At 43.0% G+C, this 19,477-nt stretch overlaps 1 protein-coding gene across 3 annotated transcripts in view; it reads right to left on the bottom strand.

The window, feature by feature from the left end:
* The window catches only part of Cdh3 (cadherin 3), a 130,590-nt gene that overhangs the window by 61,790 nt on the left and 49,323 nt on the right, over positions 1-19,477 (bottom strand). For 2 of the 3 annotated variants that reach the window (XM_010612325.3, XM_010612324.3), the window contains exon 2: positions 18,720-18,884. In XM_010612325.3, the coding sequence (XP_010610627.1) occupies positions 18,720-18,860 (141 nt within the window). In that variant the 5' untranslated portion in view covers positions 18,861-18,884. Of the gene's footprint in view, positions 1-18,719; positions 18,885-19,477 lie in introns of those variants that run through there. The other variant, XM_010612326.2, reaches the window with a different exon arrangement.

The following is a 19,477-nucleotide window of genomic DNA, read 5'->3' as shown; positions in this document are numbered from 1 at the left end:
TGCCACTTCTTGAGGGTAGATTTTCCTGACTTCTCTAACTAGCTCAGAGCCCCATATTTTATGCTTTTGTAGTACTGGATCTCCTAGCTCAGTCACTGTTTGAATTGGTGTTTCTTGGTGTGTTTATTTGATTAATCTCCCCATAGAAGGGCAGCCTGAGTTAGTGTGCAGCTCAGCCTCAGAACCTCAGCAAGTTAGCAAACAGTAAGGTGCTCAATAAACACTTACTGAATTAATGAAAATAGATGAATACCACATTTCTAAGTGGTGAAATTATTAGTAATTTTGCACTCTCTCTCTCTCTCTCTCATTATTTGCAACTTAATAACCAGTCTTATCTGAGGTTGAGGTTTCCAGATTGTTGAATCCAGAATCTATTGATCAAAACAAAAAGAATATCCTCGGGTTCTCCCTGTGGATACCCAGCTAAGAACGCGTACTACGCAAACAGAAGGCTCCAGCAACAACCTTGTTTGAGGTGCTAACAATTCTCCAATTCCCAGCACCCACCCTACTCCCCACTAATCTGCATTTGGTAGGCCCTTAGGATACTGTTGGCTTTCACACCTCCTACACAATAGTTAAGGACACCAAAGCCACTTTGTCTGTCCTCCTCCATAAAGGAGTGACAGCAAGACAAAAACATCACCAACAAAAGTCTTTAAAAATTTAAAGGAGATAAAGTCCCCCATTCCACACCTGTTGTGGAAGGAAATCATCGCCTCTGGCAAGTGCCTCTGTTGCACTCTTCCTCCAACACCTACACACACACACACACACACACACACACACACACACACACACCCCATCTATGCATTGCAGGGCCTCAGGTCCCCTTGCAAGAGGACCTGGAGCACTGGGAAAGCCCCTTATGCCTGGTGAACTAATGGGCTGCTGCTCTTCAAGCATCTGGAGGATCAAAGCCTGAGATCTGAGGCCCTGGCAAGAACACGGCCGCCTGCAGGCGTGGGTGGGCCGTGGTGGGCTGGAACCAAGAAGCCCTGGATCCACAGAGCCAGGTGCTTGGCATCCACCTGGCTGGGCCTGCCTGACGACAGACAGGTGTGAGGGCTGGCCCAGGTCAGATCCCCAAGCTGATGTTGTAGAAAAGGAAGGATTTGACAGCATTGTAATTAAATTAATTCAGGCATGGGGGGGGAAGGGATGGCCAGAGAGTGAAGAACAAGGGAGAAAATGAACACTGATATGAAAGGCCCGATTAACCAGTGTTCGTATTGTATCTTATTTGTACCCAGTCTCCTCTCTCCCCTCCCCTCCCCTCCGCTCCGTCTCTCTCCTCTCCTCTCCTTACCTGTCCCTTCCTTTCCACTTTTCTTTATGTGGTATTGTTACCAGATGCTGTGTCCCAGTAGGGATTCTTTCTAGGTCTTTGATGTCCTGAACAAAGAATTGAACGTACAACAGAAGAGGCAGTGAAGGTGCATCTTTATTGAAGGAGAGGAGAGTATGCTCTGCAGTGCAAGACTGGCCCAGTGCAAAGGCTCACAGCGGCCCCAAGGATAAAGGAAAGGGGTCTTTGATCCAAATTCCTGGGCTGTTTTCCTCCTCATGCAAATAAAGCACTGAAGCTGTTGTCCTGTCAGAAACTCATCTTCGGGCTAGGGATTTAGCTCAGTGGTTCCGCCTGCCTCGCAAGCTCAAAGACCTGAGTTTGATCCCCGGTACCAACAAAACAAAACAAAACAAAAACCTATGAAGCTGTGTGAAGAATTGAAAATAACACTTTTCTGATTGGTCCACCGTGCTCAGCCATAAACTTTTTGAGTCCCGTGTTCTGTACATGTCCTCTCTTCAGAAAACATCTCCCTCAGCCAGCTGGCCATGGGTTTTTATGACCTTTGATACATTCTGCCCACCTAGTTGTCCAGTTTGCCCTAGTCCTAATCTACCTCACAGTAGATTGAACCCAGGGCCTTCACACTGAGCTACACCCCTAGCCCTTTTAAAATTTTTTTATATTTTGAGATGAGGTTTCACTAAGTCACTCAGTTGTCCAGTGGATTTATTGTGAAAAATGCGTTCAGTTTTCCAGACCCAAAGAATGGACAAAAGACAGCAAAAGTAAAAATATAATCCAGTCCTGCAAGGTCGGGTGTCCGCTATGCTAGCATGCACACACCCAAAGCAGTTACAAAGTGCAATTTAACCCCCAGCACACAGTTCCCTCCACCCCAGCATGCAGTTTTTTTCCCTCTTTTTATCGTTGGCTGATTATGGGGAGTGGGCATGTTATAGTCTCCTCAGCACCTGTACCTTGGCCTGCTCCCTCTAAATATTCTGTGGGTTTTACAGACAAATGATTGGAGCTGGGGATTTAGCTCAGTGGTGCTGCTGCCTGCCTCACAAGCACAAGGTCCCTAGTTCAATCCCTGGTATCCCCCCAAAATAAAATAAATGGCCTGCCTCGCAAGTGCAAGGACCCGAGTTCGATCCCTGGTACCAAAAATAAATAAATAAATAACAAATGATTGAGCTACAGGCGGTAATTTTTTTTTTTTTTTGTAACTGGAATTGAACTCCATCCTTGCTTGAGCTTGTGAGCAAGGCAGGCAGCAGAACCACTGAGCTAAATCCCGGCCCTGGACTTTTTTTTTTTTAAGAGGGTAACTTCTTAACTGCCAAAACTCTTTGAATCAGAGTTAGCCTCTGTGGGAATGCCATATTTTACTGACCACCTACCCACTCCCTTTGTTTAGAGACCCTTTCAGATGCATGACCTCAGTCACATCCATCTGCAGGCTAATTGCAGTTTTCTACTCAGAGTTAAAGGCTTTATCCTAAAAATATCTTACTCTAGCTTTTTGCTTCTTACATCTTGAACTTGTGATCCTCCTGCCTCAGTCTCCCAGCGTGCTGGGATTATGGGTGTGTGCCACCACCCAGTTATATTTTCTATATACAACTTTAAAAATAAATTACACAACTAGTGTTCTTTTATAAGATAAAAAGGGCATTGTAATTAAGACAAAAATTCTTCTCAATTTTTACTCAGAAACCCATTTCCAGTATTTCCTTCAAAGAAGCAAATACTCTAAAAAGGTAGTTAATATACTTAATGTCCTTCCTGGGCTTTTTTTTTTTTCTGAGCAGGGAATCTAGGGCCTCATGCATGCTAGGTAAATGGTCTATTACTGAGCTACACTCCTAACTCATTACTAGCACTTTTAAAGTACTATGGGACATTATAGTTCTACAACTTCCTTTTTTGATACAATAATGTATATTTTTTTGAGACAGGGTCTCACTATGTAGCTGAGACTGACCTGGAACTCACTATGTAGTCCAGGCTGGTCTCAAACTCACAGCGATCCTCCTGCCTCAGCCTCCAGAGTGCTGCAACAATGTATTTTTGAGAAGCAGCCAGGTTGATATATGTGACATTTTTGCCTGTCTGAGCTGTAGAGGAAAGTCCTCCAAGCACATATATGAACCAAATTTTGTTGAGGGTCATGTAACGCCAATAGCCAACACTCCAGAGCATTCCTCTCTTGCAGAGATCACCTTAAATTCTCTCTGATATGGCTCCTTGGATGTGTGTGTGTGGCGCTGAGGATCAAATTCAGGACCTTAGGCATAATGGGCAACCACCCCACTGTTACAGGGAAAATAACTCTCAACCTGTTAGATGTACAAGGTTTGTGGTCCTGTCACAGTAAAGTACAAGCCAGTATATACAGCTCTAGTGTTACACCTCAATACAGATAGTTCAGGATAGTGGAAGATGCACCCAGAAGTTTCAGAGGCAAAAGTGTACAGCTTTATTCTTTTTCTTTTTTTTTTTTGTGCTGGGGGTCAAACTCAGGACCTTGTGCTTATGAGGTAGGTGTGGTGCCACTGAGCTATGTACCAAGCCCTACAGCTTTATTCTTTTTTTTTTTTTTGGCTTTTTGAGACAGGGTCTCACTATGTAGTTGAGACTGACCTGGAACTCACTGTGTAGCCCAGGCTGGTCTCAAACTCACAGTGATCCTCCTGCCTCAGCCTCCCAACTGCTGGGATTACAGGCGTGCACCAACATGGCCGGCCTATAGCTTTATTCTTAATGCCAGTGGTCAGTCTGGGATTTCTCCACAAAGAGACTGACCATCCAACTCAACCAGAGCTGAGTTGTTATACACTTAGGGAAGGAGCGGGTTTATAAATTTCAATTATTATTTACATATGGGGCCATCAATCTTATTGGTTACAGAATTTCACATACAGCAGGTTCACTGGTTAACACAGTGCACTGAGTTTTATCTTATTTGCATACGGTGGGAAGGCAGAACAAAGGAAATTCCCAAGATGTTTGAGGGAGGTGGGCCCAGGCAGGCCAGGGCATGCTAAAAGTAATGAAAGGAAGTCATCTTTCCCTGTTGGCAAGTCCAGCTTTGCTACAAACAAGTTTGTTTCCCTTTCATTCCCTCCTCTTTTTTATCCTAGTGGAATCTTCAACTTGTTTGATGGTCTGTGTTTTTACACGTATAAGTGTAAGCATCAGACCTTGAAGTTACCGTCAGTTGGTATGGTTCTTGGATCTTAATGGAGTTAAGGCATTGAGAAATAAAGTGTGTGAGTCAATTTATAAAGCATGGACCAATTGTTAATAACATGAGGATACCAAAGAGAGGTCCTAATAAAGCACCTATCTATGTCTTTTAGTTACCTAGGACATTCCACCAGTCATCAGCATTTTTTCTGAGTCAATCTAAGCAAGATAGGATAGCAAACACCAGCATAAAACCCCAACATATAGCTAAAAGGCAACATCTTTGGAAAGTGTTTTAGTACTTTGGAGTAACAATTATTAAGCCTATGTCAAGAACAAAGGCCGTCACTGTAAGGTAGGTAAGAATAAAGATGCCAGGGAAAAGACCACGTCTGGAAAGTGTGGCAGGGGTTCATGGGTTGAGGTCCTCAGGCTTCAGCCGTGTATTGGCCTGTCGGCTTTGAGTGCATTGTCTCCTCTCGGTGATCTTTAAGGGAGTTGTCTTGTCAGTGTGGGCCTCCCAGGAGTTGTCGTGATGGGGCTTTTTGATTCAAGAGTGATGAATCCAGGGCCGGAGATTTAGCTCAGTGGTTCGGTGGCCTGTCTTGCAAGTGCAAGGACCCCAGTTCAATCCCCGGTACCAAAAAAAAAAAAGAGTGATGACTCCATGGCTGGATCTCTGTAACTTTAACAGCTCAGTCCAGTAATCTTGGTGGAACCAATGAATGTGTTTCAATGGTTTTCCATGTTGTCATAATTAACTTACCTATCTGCAATATCCCCCCTCTGAAGAAGTTCCTTAACTGTTGTGAGGGAGCAAAGGGTGAAGACTGTTCTGGCTACTTCCAGCTGAAGAGGGTCACTGTGGGGATCATGAGTATTGGTTGTAAGTATTGTTAACTTTAGTAACTCTATATGTGTTAAGTTTCTCCAGTTTAGCAGGTAGAGTGTTTCCTTTGTGGAATTCCTGAAAGTTACAGTTTCTTGTCTCTGACCTTTAGATGTGTGGTTGTCCGGGTTACTGCTACCCACAGTGGGTTGTTTTGGTGAACCTGTTTGCTCTTTTCCTGTGTGACCTTTCAGTTACTATGGTAAAACCATCCCATAATAGTTTGTGGTTTTTTGCTTTAAAAGGCCGGTGCTTGCCGGCAATAAACGCCGCCTTGATCAGACTCTTGTCTTGGCGTCCTTCCTTTCTCTCTGCCCCATCTCCACCCCGCTGCTCTTTCAGGTTTGAGACACTGCTGGACAGTGCTCTGCGTCGCCGGCTCGCGACAGGTCACAGTAGTGATGGGCAGTCAGAATACTCTACAGAGGGTCTATCTAAAGGCCTTTGATAGCCACTAGGCATTGTCATCCTGGTAGCCATATAGCTTTGAGTCTGGAGGAGACAAAGCCAAAGAAACAGTTAAGAACACATGGGCCACGTTATAAGGTCAGCAGGATTGCTATGAATGTAGCCAACAAGCATTTCCACTGGGGGGAACCGGTTAATAGCCTCTCCTACAAAGAGGATAAGGATAAGATCCCGGGGACTTCAGAATCCAAGATAGAAGTCATATTACATAGTTTAGCAGTTATGAGCTGTTTACAAGGTTGACCTGGTGGCCCTGGTAAAAGAAGTCTAGAACATTTGTCATTGGTTCCATTTGTATGACTGCTTGGAGTTTGGCAGCCTCTAGGCAAGGATAAAAAAAAATTTTTTTTAAAGAAATTAGAGTGTGCATAATCTAAGCATGAACACACTAGCATGGAAGGGCAGGTTGGGGAGAAAGTCACACTTTGAAATAGTGATTGTAACCTGCTGGTCTTAGATTCTTTCATTGATAGAGGTTAATTAGAAGTCTAATACTTCACCATAAGTCTCTATAGTTTTGGCTGTAAGAAGATAAGACACAATTTGAAGAACAAATTTCGCTAAGAAATTTAAAACTCTAGCCGAGCTCTTATAGATTTTACTGTAGATTTTATGTTTGTTTGTTTTTGAGACAGGGTCTCACTATGTCATTGAGACTGACTCACTATATAGCCCAGGCTGGTCTTGAACTCGCAGAGATCCTCCTGCCTCCATGCCTGGTCTTGTTTTTTTTTTTTTTTTTTTTTTTTTTTTTTTTTTTTTTTTTTTTTAATACTGGGGATTGAACTCGGGACCTTGTGCTTGTGAGGAAGGCAGCAGAACCACTGGACTAAATCCCCAGCGCTTACATCGTTTTAATCTAGACTATAGGCCTAAATTCTCTAAACACCTCAATGAACATATCAGAATCATGTGAAAAAATTTTTAGGTCTCATTTTCTCTGTGTTAGGTCACCAAGAAAAAGACACATGAACACAGGTAATTCCATATTTGCCATTTACTTCTTCCAAGAGATATTGTCTTTGGGGATCTGAACAACTTAGTTAAGAATGGATAAAGCCTCACAGAAATTTTAATCATGGCTGACCTAGAAATTCCTCCCTCAGCACCCTGTGCTTGGGCTTAAAGTTCTCTTGGAAACTTTGTTCTCAGGTTCTAAAGAGCGAGGAGTAGCCTCAGGTTTAGAGGGTACTGAATGCCTTACAGATGAGGTGTCTTCTTTTTCTATGGCCCACATTCACACTTGAAAACAAGCAAAAGTGGGGGGCTTGGCTCAGTGGTTCCAGCACCTGCCTCGCAAGTAGAAGGACCTGAGTTCGATCCCCGGTACCAAAACAAAAAAACAAAAAAATGAAAACAAGCAAAGATTACTTTTTAATGTAAATAAAGTCTGCACTTAGGCAATGTTGACCGTTTTTCTTACAGTATACCTTTGGTTGTGAAATAGCATCATAATCAACACTTTTCTTTGTGTTTTATTTTTGGCTCTAAGAGATAGGTGCACCACATGCAGGTGTAGAAAAATACTAAATTGCTCTTTAATTCCAAAGGAGTGCGAGGTTCAGATATGGAGTTCCCAATCCTTCACTAGAGCAGTGATCTTTATCGTTGTTGGGCAACTCATGGTCCTATTTCAGGAGGTACCCTCAAAGCACAAGTTACAATTGACTAGCCACAACAGTCACATTTACAGAAGGAGGTATTGCTAGCAAACCAAGTTATTTAAACCATTGCTTTCTAGTTCCTTGAAAGAGAAGAAAATGGGTCAACAGTCAAATTAGGGCACTTTTTACAAAAGAGATCACCTCTGGGGATGTTAGGTCAGAGGTTCTGCCCTGGGCCCTAGGGTGGAGAAATCTCAGACCTTTACCTAGGCAACATTTATCAGCAATGGGACCAGGCTGCTCCTTTCAGATCTATTTTAAATTTACTAAGTATTTGAAACTCACAAGTCCTCTTAGCAGCCACAACCCACATATTATTAAAGGCACCTTCTGTGGCGGTCCAGCCGTCACAACACGAACATGCCTGAGTCGGGGCGTGAGGATTGAGAAAGGAAAGAACACTCAAACCTGAGCGGAGACGAAGAGAAGTCTGATTTATTTCACAGAAAGAGCTCCTTTTATAGGTTCACAGCAACAGGAAGCTTTTAAGGGCACACAACAACCAAAAACACCAAGTCATTGTTTTTCAAAGACCGGATTTCCTGACTCTTACTGATAACATCAGATCTTCAGCTAATGAGCTTCCCGTTAAGTCAGGGTGAGTTCCTGACTCTTACAGATAACATCAGATCTTTGGCTAACGAGCTTCCTGTTATGTCAGGGTCAAAGAGTCAAAACCAGTTTAACAGACAGTTTCATTGAAGAGTAGCAAATGTTGATGCCTTAATTATACAGGAAGAAGTTATTTTCCAAATGTCAAACTCCAGTGGGCCATGACTGGGCCCCGACAACCTTCCTACAAGTGCATGAAGAGAAAGGATGACCAAAATCTTCTTTATTGTAGTTAGGGTATAAAAACACAAATGCAAGGTACTGACTGCTATTTTCCCTAGTGTAAAACAAAACAGTTGTTGTGAGTTGCCTTAGCCTGACTTCCTGGAAGAAGGAGCCTTCTGACTATAAGGGATTCTCAAATGAACTCCCAAAGAGTTGGAGAAAAGTTTAAGGGAAGTTTTTAACACACTAGCAGAGAGAAAAACTCCAAATAAAGCTCAAGCTTGTTAAATATTAAAAAAAAAAAAAAATCGCTACATAGCCCTCTGTAAGTCCACAGTCAAGGCTCCAAAGTCCATAACTTATCAGCAAGGGTATTTGTTACATAAAAAGAGCCCAAAACCAGGACCAGACCAGGACCATAACAAGCCCTTTATTATGGGGACAATGTGTCAAATTGTCTCCCAATGAAGAAGAGAAAAGCAATATGGCAGAACAAGGAGCTTCTTTTACAGGAGTGGGTGGGGGAGTTGAGTGAGGTACTATTAAGGGATTGGGGGAGCCTGTGACATCACTAGGAGGGGCTTGTGACATCCCTAGCTGCTAGGAAGTAGCAAGTATCAGGTAGGTTATTCTTTTGGTGGGAAGAGGGACATGTTGGGAAGAAGCCTGTCCTTTGTTGGAAGAAGCCATGGAGGCTGCCATTCCATGTGACAGCCATTTTAAGGCAAGGGAAATCTAACATTCCAGGCTTTTGTTTTATGGTTGCTGGGTGAAGGTCTCTTCTTCTGGAGCTGCTTCAAGCTGACAAAGGGGCGAAGGTTGGGGTTAAACCTGGGTCTGATGGGGGCAGTGGTAGGTGAGGGCTTCTTCCCTTTGCCACAGTGGCCAGTACCCCGCCATGACAAGTTCCATGACTGTCTGGCTGATAAAAGCTCTCATGTGTTCCTGTAAGAAATTTTGAAAACAGTGAAGCAGATAGGGCCCTATCATGATTAAAAGGCATATACAAGCCTGTGGGGCCAACAAGGAAGTAGCCAAGGCATAATTTGGGGAAACCTGTAATCCCAGCACTTGGGAGACTGATGAGGTAGGAGGATTACTGCAAGTTTGAGGCCACCCTGCACTACATAGTGAGTTCAAGGCCAGTCTAAACTACACAGCATGACCCTGTCTCAAAAAAACAACAAAAGGGGGAACCCATTTTCCAGTCCCCCTTCTGTCTCTCTTAGAAGCTTTCTTTCTCTCAATAAAATTTCCAAGTCTTAACCTCCATTATTACTGGTCAGAGGTAAGAATTTTCTTTCATAGGTTCTAACTTTGGTCTTTTTGCTTCATAGATTGTAATTTTTGTTTCATAGGCTCTGGCCACTTGTGTCATAGATTCTAGGTTTTGTTCCATAAATTCTGGCCTTTGTTTAAGCTTTTTATGTTCTTTTTTTTTTTTTTTTTTTTGTACTGGGGATTGAACTCAGGCCCTTGTGCTTGCAAGGCAGGCACTGGAACTATTGAGCTAAATCCCTGGCCCTATTTCAGCTTTTTATTACAAAGTGTCTTAATTTGAAGTTGTATGTTTTAAATGTTTGCAAATTTCGTATCTCTCCTATGATGCATTACAAAATATCACTTATAGATAACCTCCATCAGTAAAAGAGTCTAGGGCTAGGGATTTCGCTTAGTAGTTCTGCAACCCGCCTTTGTAAGCACAAGGTCCTGGGTTCAATGCCCAGTACCCCCCCAAAAAAGAGTCTAAGACCTAATAGGTTACAATCACTATTTCAGTTTCTAGGTGTGACTCTTTCCCCAACCTACCTTTCCATTCTAGTGCTCATGCTTAGATAATACATGCTGTAATTTCTTTTAAATTTTTTTTGGGGGGGTACTGGGGATTGAACTCAGGACCTTGGGCTTCCAAGGCAGGAGGCAGAACCACTGAGCTAAATTCCCAGCCCTCTTCAAAATTTTGTCTATTTTTGCCTAAGGGGTGCCAAACTTCAAATGGTCATTTTTAAAATTTTTTTGTTTTTTGAGACAGGGTCTCACTATGTAGTCGAGACTGACCTGGAACTCACTATGTAGCCCAGGCTGGTCTCGAACTCACAGTGATCCTCCTGGCTCACTCAGCCTTCCGAGTGCTGGGATTACAGGCGTGTGTCACCATGCCTGGCTCCAAATGGTCATTTAAATGGAACCAAAGACAAATGTGCTAGACTTGTTTTACCGGGATCCACCAGATTGACTTTGTAAAAAGTTCATAGCCATTAAACTGCAATATGACTTCTATATTGGGTTCTGAAGTTTCCTGGACCTTCTCTTTATCCTCTTTGTGGAAGGCTATTTATTACTAGTTCTTCCTTGTAGAAACACTTATGGCTGTATTTGTGAACCCTGGTGACCTTATTATGTATTCTTAACTGTTTCTTTGGCTTTTGTCTCTTCCAGACTTAAAGCTATAAGATTACCCAAGATGACAACTCCTGGTGTCTATTGAGGGCCTTTAGATAGACCCTCTGTGGAGTATCTCTGACTGCCCATCACAACTATGACCCTCTTCAGCCGGAAGTAGCCAGAACAGTCTTCACCCCTGGCCCCCTCGTGGCAGTTGGAGGTACTTCAGAGGGGGGAATATTATAGATAGGTAAATTAATCAGGTTATCTTATAGGCAATTTGACAGGGCCACCCTCAAGGTGCCAGGCCTCAAGGAGCCAACACAGTGAGGAGCCAACACGGAGACCAGTTAAGGCACATTTACTGGTTAGCATTATAAAAAGGATAAGAGGTACAACTTCCCCTAGAGAAAGATTGCAGTGATTGATATTCTAAATGGGAAATTCCTAGTATGTGACTTGTTCTCCCATTTGACCCTCATTTAATCAATATTACCTGGGTGACTGTACTTGTAACCCTATTGGTTGGTCATAGTGTTGTTCCACCTCACGCCCACCTTGTAAATTTCCAGTGGTGCTTATAGTTCTGTCCCACTTTGTACCCACCTCACCTCATGCCTTTGCTGTATAAAACATCTTTGAAAAGCAGAGTGGGCGGGCAACCCATTTTCCGGTTCCCCTTCTCTCTCTCTTAGGGAGAAGCTTTCTTTCTCTCAATAATTTTCCTACTCTAAAAACAAAAACAAAAAAGCCCGAAATGCTACACCATTTTGCATTTTTCCACCCTCAAAAAGTTCCAATTTTCCAGATCCCTGCCAACACTGTTTTCATTTATTTTTGTGACGGCGGGACATCCTAGTATGTATGAGACATACCTGAGTGTAGTTTGACTTTTATTTCCTAATGATTAATGATATTGATCATCTTTCATGTGCTTGTTGGCTATTTGCATGGCTTTTGGGGGACATAGCTATTCAAATTCTTTATGTTTAAAGAGTTGTCTTTTTGTCAGAGTTGTAGGAGTTCTTCTCATATTCTGGCTATTAGACTCTTACTAGGTATATGATGTGCAAATATCTTCCTCCTATTTTGTGAGTTATCTTCTCACTTTCTCAGTAGTGTCTATTAAAATACAAAGGTTTTGGGCCAGGGATTTAGCTCAGTGGCTTTGCTGCCTGCCTTGCAAGCACAAGGCCCTGAGTCCAATCCCCAGTATCAAAAACAAAAAACTAACAAACAAAACATAAAGCTTTTTTATTTTGATCAAATCCAATTTATCATCTTTCTTTGATGTCTCATAATTTTGGGTGTCATATCTAAGAAACTTGTAAAATTCAACGTCATAAAGACGTATATCTATGAGCAAATTTTCTTCTATGAGTTGCACTTTTATTTAGGTCTTTGATCCATTTTGCATTCATTTTTTTGCATATGATATAAGGTAAGAATTTAGCTTCATTCTTTTGCATGTGGATGTCCTGCTGTCCCAGCACCATTTGTGAAAAGACTGTTTTTCCTCCCATTGAATGGTCTTGGTGCCATTTAGAAAATCAATTGGCTACCACTAACATATCAAATAATAAGAATAATAATATCTGGTATCCTTGCCTTGTTCCTGCTTGTGGAAGACTTCTCTTTTGTTGTTGTTGTTGTTTGTTTTTTGTTCTTTGAGACAGGGTCTCACTATGTAGTTGAGACTGCCCTGGAACTCACTATGTAGCCCAGGCTGGTCTCCAGCTCACAGCAATCCTCCTGCCTCAGCTTCCCAAGTGTTGGGATTACAGGTGTGTCCCACCACACCTGGCATGTTCTCTTTTTTGTGTGTTTGGGTTTGGGTTTTTTTTTTAGGAAAAGATCCCACTGTGTTGTCCAGAATGGCCTCGAGCTTGCCATCCTTCCACCCCAGCCTCCTCATTAGTTGGGATTATAGGAGTGCACCACCATCCAGGGTAAGGAACAGTCCTCTTATTTTACCATTAAGTATGTCTGATGTGAGTTTTTTTTAATGTATGTAACATAATACATAACATGCAAAATGTGATATTTTAAACCAGCACAGGAATTTCCCTTTAATTCTACTTCATTAAAGTTTAATCATAAGTAAGGATTGAATTTTTTTCAGCCACAACATTTTCCTACAGGTATTGTAATGATCATTTTTTTCATCCTTAGTCACATAAAGTGGTTCACTACACAAACAGCTTCTCTGCTGCTGAAATGCTCTTGCATTCCAGAGAAAACCAGTTGCAATTCTTTAGTAATGTGAGTTCCTTTCCTAGTTCCCTCACTTAGATCATGCCTTGGAGGGGCAATATCATTTCCTGTCTTGGCTCCGTGTCAAAAGCTCCAGTTTCTTAGTTGGAATGCTCTAGAAGGCTCTGAGCCTTGAATTTACTCACTAATGATGTGCTGGGAGGGGCCAAGAGGCTCTAGGGTAAAGCCTGGTGCTTTTGGCTGCATATTTGTGGAGTAACCAGGTGAAAGCCAAGTAGCGACGGGGGGCGGGGTCACAGTCATCTTTTGTTTTTAGCAACAGAGTTTAACTTCTCTGCCCTTATTTGTAAGGTGTATTCTGTCTCACAGATATTTTTATTGTGAAGAGTGTAACTCTATCATTTTGTGTTGTGAGCACTTCCCATGTGCTGAACGCTAAGTTCAGTGGTGCCAAGCACCATTACTGATACTTCCCCGCCAGTTCTAGGCACTGTGCTAGTTGTTGGGTAGACATAACTCTGTTCTATTTGTGAGGAAACTGAGGCAGAGACAGGCTGACTTGCCAGTGGTCCTCAGACAGAGCTGAGGCTCAAAGTCAGGCTGCCCCATTGCACAGCTTGTGCTCACAACCACTGCTGGCTGTGCCCTGGGCAGCTGGCTTTGTTTGCTCAAGCATGGCATTTATAAAACAGCCTCTCAACTCCTATGATCAGCATGAAGTACTGGCGGTACCATGTGACCCACGCGTGACCAAGCATTGCCAAGTCTGGTTGGATGAGTCATTTGTGGTTCAATTGGTCTCAGTGTCAGCTGTGGCACATGCTCCTGTGAAGCGCCTTTGGTAACAGCTCCCTTAGGGAAATTGTGGTCCATGCTTTTATTTTTGAGCTCTTTTGAAACAACAGCCTTACTTAAGAAATAATTCATCTGCCACACAATTCCCCGATTTAAAGCGTACAATTCAAGGTTTTTTATATACTGACAGACTTATACAACCATCACCACAACAAATTTTGACATTTTCATTATCCCTCACAAGGAGCCCTGTACCCGTAAGTCCCCCCTCATTTCTTCCCAGACCACCCCGCCCAACCAAGGCAACCACCAGTCTGCTTTCCGTCTCTATTTGTTTGCCTGTCCTAAATATGTTACAAATGGAAACACACAATAGTCTTTTGTGACTGCTTTCTTTCACTTTGAATATTTTCAAGGATTATCTATGATGTAGCATGTACCAGTACTTTGTACCTTTTTTCCTTCCTTCGCTCCCTCCCTCCCTTCCTCCTTTCCTTCTTTTTTTTTTTTCTTTCTTGTGGTGTTGGGTATTGAACCTAGGCCCTTACACATATGTTCTACCATTGAGCTATATCCTCAGCCCTTCATTTCTTTTGTTTGTTTGTTTGTTTTTGGTACCCGGGATCAAACTCAGGATCTTGAGCTTGCGAGACAGGTGGCAGAACCACTGAGCTAAATCTCCGGCCCTGCCTTCATTTCTTTTTAATGCCAAGTAATATTCCATTGTATGGACATACCACATTCTGTTCATCCGTTCACCAGTCGATGGAAATTTGGGTTTCTTCTGCATTTGATTAATATGAGTGATGCTGCTAAGAATATTCATACATAAGCTTTTGTGCAGACATATGGTTTAATTTCTCATGCTTTTTTTTACATAGTATATACGTATTATTTATTCTGTGGTTATCTTTGTCCACATTCAACTTAACTTCTTACAGTTGAAAATATTCCAGTGTCTTTCCTCTAAAGAACAGCTGAAAAGAAATGTGCTCGTGAATGGAGCACTGGGTTCATTCATCAGTTGCAAGTGTGTGAAATGGAAATGGTTTCCCAAGGATGGGAAGGGGTGTTTATTGTATCCTAGACTGAATCAGAGTCTAGCGGATTTGACATCCATTTCCTCTTAAGGTGGGGCCTCTTCTGCCCCCATAGCCCATTCCAGTGATCCTAGAGTTAGGCCCCTGCTGTTCCCACTGCAGGCTTTCCCGCCTCAACAATGAAGACACAGTCCAGTTGCTCAGGTCACACAGTTGGAGGTGACTCTGGTACCCTCTTTCACTTTCCAGTCCTATAACTCTTACTGATCTGTATTCAACATATATATAGGATCTGAGCACTTGTCAACCTGGCTTAAACTTTGATCATCTTCCCCTAGACTAGGACAACAGTCTCCTCATTGGTTTCTCTACTTCAGCCTTTGTCCCCATAATCTGTTTTCTCCCCAGCAACCTCATCCTTTCCTGCTCTGCTCTGCCCCGTACCCTCACATGGTTTCTGGCTTCCTCAGCACCAAAGCCAAAATCCTCTTGTTGATCACAAGATCCTGTGAGTTCTGGCACCTCACCGCCACCAGGTTTTACCTCCTACCTCCTCTTTCTCCTCCTCCTCAGTCCTTTGCAACCTCTGGAAATGTGGCAGAAGATTAGGGCATGGCACACTGGCTGGGGAAGTGGTCAGGGCCTGCCGATTACAAAGTTCCAGGATACAGGAGCAGTACAGGTTCCAAAGCCCTGCACCTAGAACTTCTTGAGGACCAGCCATGATGCACATAGATTGGTGGGCGTCAAGCTACAGGTCCCGCAGACATGTTGCAGATACTGACTTGCTTCCAGAATAGGGAAGTCTTTGCAGAAGGCTGCAGGCTTCCCGGCTGGGTGGGAAGAAATCCCATAACCGAGTCTCTGATGAGGCAAGGTAACATTTGCTGAGGACTGCACAAAGAAAGCAAGTGCCCAGATATGAGGAAGGATCTTAACTTGCTTTTTTTGTTATGCTAAATTTCTTCCTCATTCTACTGCCTCATTCTTACTGCAGTTGCTCTTCCAAGAAAAGTATACTCTCCCTCCCCCTGCGCTTCTCCCTGGCTAATAAGAGTGGGCCAGCCAAAGAGGTCTTGTCTTTAGCCCAGTCTGAAGCACTGATCTCCTTGTCCCTCTGTACCTGCAAATGGGTCTTTTTCTTTCTTTATCCCTCACAGTACTCCTCTGGGCAGGCAACTAAGGTCTGATTGGTGCTCAGTAACCAACGGAGAGTGTTGTTCTGATTCTTCTTGTGAAAACTTGAGCAGGTTTTTTTCTGTTTTTTGTTTTTTTTTTTTTGTTTTTTGAGACAGGGTCTCACTATGTAGTTGAGACTGACCTGGAACTCACTATGTAGCCCAGGTTGGTCTCGAACTCACAGCGATCCTCCTGCCTCAGCCTCCCGAGGGCTGGGATTACAGGTGTGCGCCACCACGCCTGGCTTTGAGCAGCTTTTGATAGGACAGCCTAGACCTGATGTCAGTTTGAAGGGGGCAGATACAAAAGACAGCCACCATGTTTCTCGTGCTCTCTTTCACAGTGGTCTCCTTTCATCCTGTGGAATGTACTTCTTTTCCTATTTTTAACTGACTTACATTTGCTCTGCAGAATGTGTCTGTTTTCTTTTCATACCTTTAATAAACGTAAAACCTCACTACTTTTTGCGCTTGTCATGACCAATTCTTTGCTCAAGACAGAAAGAACCTAGAAACCATCTCTAGAAGGAGACGCCAACACCCCAAAATCCGTTAACAGGACTGCTCTGCAAGCTGGCCCGCTCTGCTCCTGCCCAGGGCCTTTGCCCTTGCTGCCACACTCCTGCCCTGACAGCCACAGAGCAGCCTGCCTCACAGTCCTTAACCTGGCCTATGGGACAGGTTTCCCTTGAGGCCGTCCTGGGGAGAGCTGAGCCTCACCGCACTACTTCCCAACCCTCTCACACTGTTTGGTCTTTTCACCTTGGCACTTCTCACCTTCTCAAGTAGTACAGGCTTTACTTTTTATTATGTTTTTTGTTCTTCCCTCCTCCCATCTACCCCCTTGCCAACACAAAGATGGCACAGATTTTCCACTGTTTTGTTCTAGAGTCTGGCACAGTGCCTGGCAGGCAGCAGGGACCTAAGAGATACGTGTTCAGTGAATACACAGCAGGTTGTTCAGTGGGATCAGTTCATCCCAAGTTGTTTCGCCGCCCCCACCCACTTCCTCTCCAAACACAAATGACTTGGAGGAAGTCAGGTTTTTTGTTCCAAGCCCTGCAGCTAATTTCCTACTTGGAGGTATTCTCTGAAACCTCCTTACAAATGTACTTTGGGTGAACATTTCCCTATGAAGTCTCATTTGCATTTATCTGCCATCTTCTGGGGATGCCAGAAGGTGAAAGGTGCAACAACCAAAGTCTCCTTATAAAAAAAAAAAAAAAAAAAGAGACCCTAGATTAAGAGTTCTTAAAAAGGGGCCCGAGTTGTAGCTCAGTGGTTCCACCACCTGCCTCGCAAAGTCCCGAGTTCGATCCCCGGTCCAAAAAACAAAAACAAAAAAAGAGTTCTTAAAAAATTTTAAAAAGTAAAAAAAGAAAGAGACCCTGGGGTTCTTTCTGCCTAAATTTTCTATGGGTCAAAACTTATGTTCATTAATTTATTCATTGGCAGATCTAGGTTTCACAAACAATACATACTTTTGGGAAGGCCATCTTTAAAGAAAAAATGCAAAACTGCAAGTATAAAACTAGAAACCCAAGTAGCATTTATTTAATGTGAAAACAAATCACTATGAACTACAAACTAAAAAAAAAAAAAAAAAAAATCTAGGTGGGCATGGTGGCGCATGCCTGTAATCCGCGCATCCAGGAGGCTAAGGTAGGAGAATCGCCATGAGTTCGAGGCCAGCCTGAACTACATAGTGAGTCCCCATCTCAAAAACAAAACAAAACAAAAACCTGACAAATACCACAACACAAAACCCCAAAAGTATTACTTTTATTAATGAATGATTCTCTCTGCCTCTCTCAGCTTGGGGTGGAACCCAAGTTCTTTCACAGGCTAGGAAAGCACTGTACCACTGAGCCACAATCCAACACTTTCTTTTTTCTTTTTGGTACTGGGGGTTGAACTTGGGACCCTGCACTTGTGAGGCAGGCGGTGGCATCACTGAGCTAAATCTCCGGCCCAACACTTTTTAAAAAAATCTATTTCTCATGGTTTTTTTGTTTGTTTGTTTTGTTTTTTTAATTGCAGACTTTTCAGTCAATTCTTCATATGGCAATGACTTTATAATGATTGAGTGGGATAGGAAAATAATTCAGTCTTTTAAACAGTAGTTGAATTCAGGTATGGTGGTGCATCCTTGTAATCCCAGCATTTGGGAGGCTGAAGTTAGAGAATCACAAGTTCAAGCCCAGCCTGGGCACCATATAGACTTGTGAGACCCTGTCTCAAAATAAAAACTAAAAATGGCCTGAGGGTGTGGATCAGTGTGAAGGCCCTATGTTCAATCCCCAGTACTACAAAATAGAAAACAAAAAGTTGAAAAGAATAGTTGAAAACAAGCATTACAGTTATCTTAGAAAGAAATTTAATTTGTTATTTTATTTATTATTAAGGAATAAATTTTAAATTATCTTACAGTATGTGCATTAAAACCTTAAATATTTTAATATTAAAACATGAAGAAATGGGGGCCGGGGATTTGGCTCAATGGTTTCACTGCCTGCCTCGCAAGCACGAGGGCCCGAATTCTAGCCCCAGTACCAAAGAAAAAGAAGAAATGGGCTGGGAATTTAGCTCAGTGGGGCCTCCATCTGCCTCGCAAGCACAAGGTCCCGAGTTCAATCCGTGGTACCAAAAAGACAAAAAAAAAAAAAAAAAAAAAAAAAAAAAAAAAAAAAAAGAAGAAAGTTTTGGATCATTAAAGTCAGGAAAATCCCTAAAAGTTTCTTTTGTATGTAAGCATATTAATCTCAAGGCATCTTGTGTCTTCTCAGGCAGAGACTAATCTTGAAATTAACACTCACTCACCCATTGGACGTTGAGGCCCTCATGTGACCGTGGTCCATGGGGTCCTGGACAGGTTCCTAGGTTCTTGTGCAGGACGAACAAAGAACTGGACATGGCACGGGGCAGTAAGAAAAGGGCAGCGAAGTGCATTAAGGCGATCATACGTCCAGTGTGAGTGGGCTCTGCCTGTGAAAGGAAAATGGCACTGTAAGGTATAGCAGGTTAAAATGTTGAGCCCGGGGCTGGGGATTTAGCTCAGTGGTTCCGCCGCCTGCATTGCAAGCACAAGGACCCGAGTTCGATACCCCGGTACCAAAACAATGTTGAGCCCGTTCCAAGGCACCTCCCTCTGGGGCTTCCAGAGCATGGTTGACAACATGAGTGATGGTGCCGAGTCGTGTCAGCTGTGTCCACTGCATACTGTCCTTCCCATAATTCATCCTGTTGTAAGTGTGTGTATGAGAGTAGCCTGAATGCATGAACCTTCAGTGAGCTCCAGGTGAAGAAGGGTACTGCAAGTCATGCTGCAGATCTGGTGCACCTGAGTCCTGACTTGGACTTTGGGAATTTTACAGGGTAGGCTTGGGGGTCTGTGCTTTTCTTAGCTCTGCCTCCTTGTAGTAAGACTTAGGACAAATGAGGGGGGTGACTTTGGGCCATGGGAGTAGAGGGAAGTGCTCCAGCAGTGAGTGGAGGGGAGCACTCCGAAGCCCCAATTGTACTGTATTAGTCCTGTATCTTGATTGGTGTTTGTGAGATTTTTTTTTTTTTTTTTTTTT

The sequence above is a fragment of the Fukomys damarensis genome, unplaced genomic scaffold, assembly GCF_012274545.1.
Source record: "Fukomys damarensis isolate Sample0158 unplaced genomic scaffold, DMR_v1.0_HiC HiC_scaffold_32, whole genome shotgun sequence".
Lineage (NCBI taxonomy): Eukaryota > Metazoa > Chordata > Mammalia > Rodentia > Bathyergidae > Fukomys > Fukomys damarensis.
Note: the sequence above shows the minus strand (reverse complement) of the source record. Positions and strands in the feature narration are given on the sequence as shown.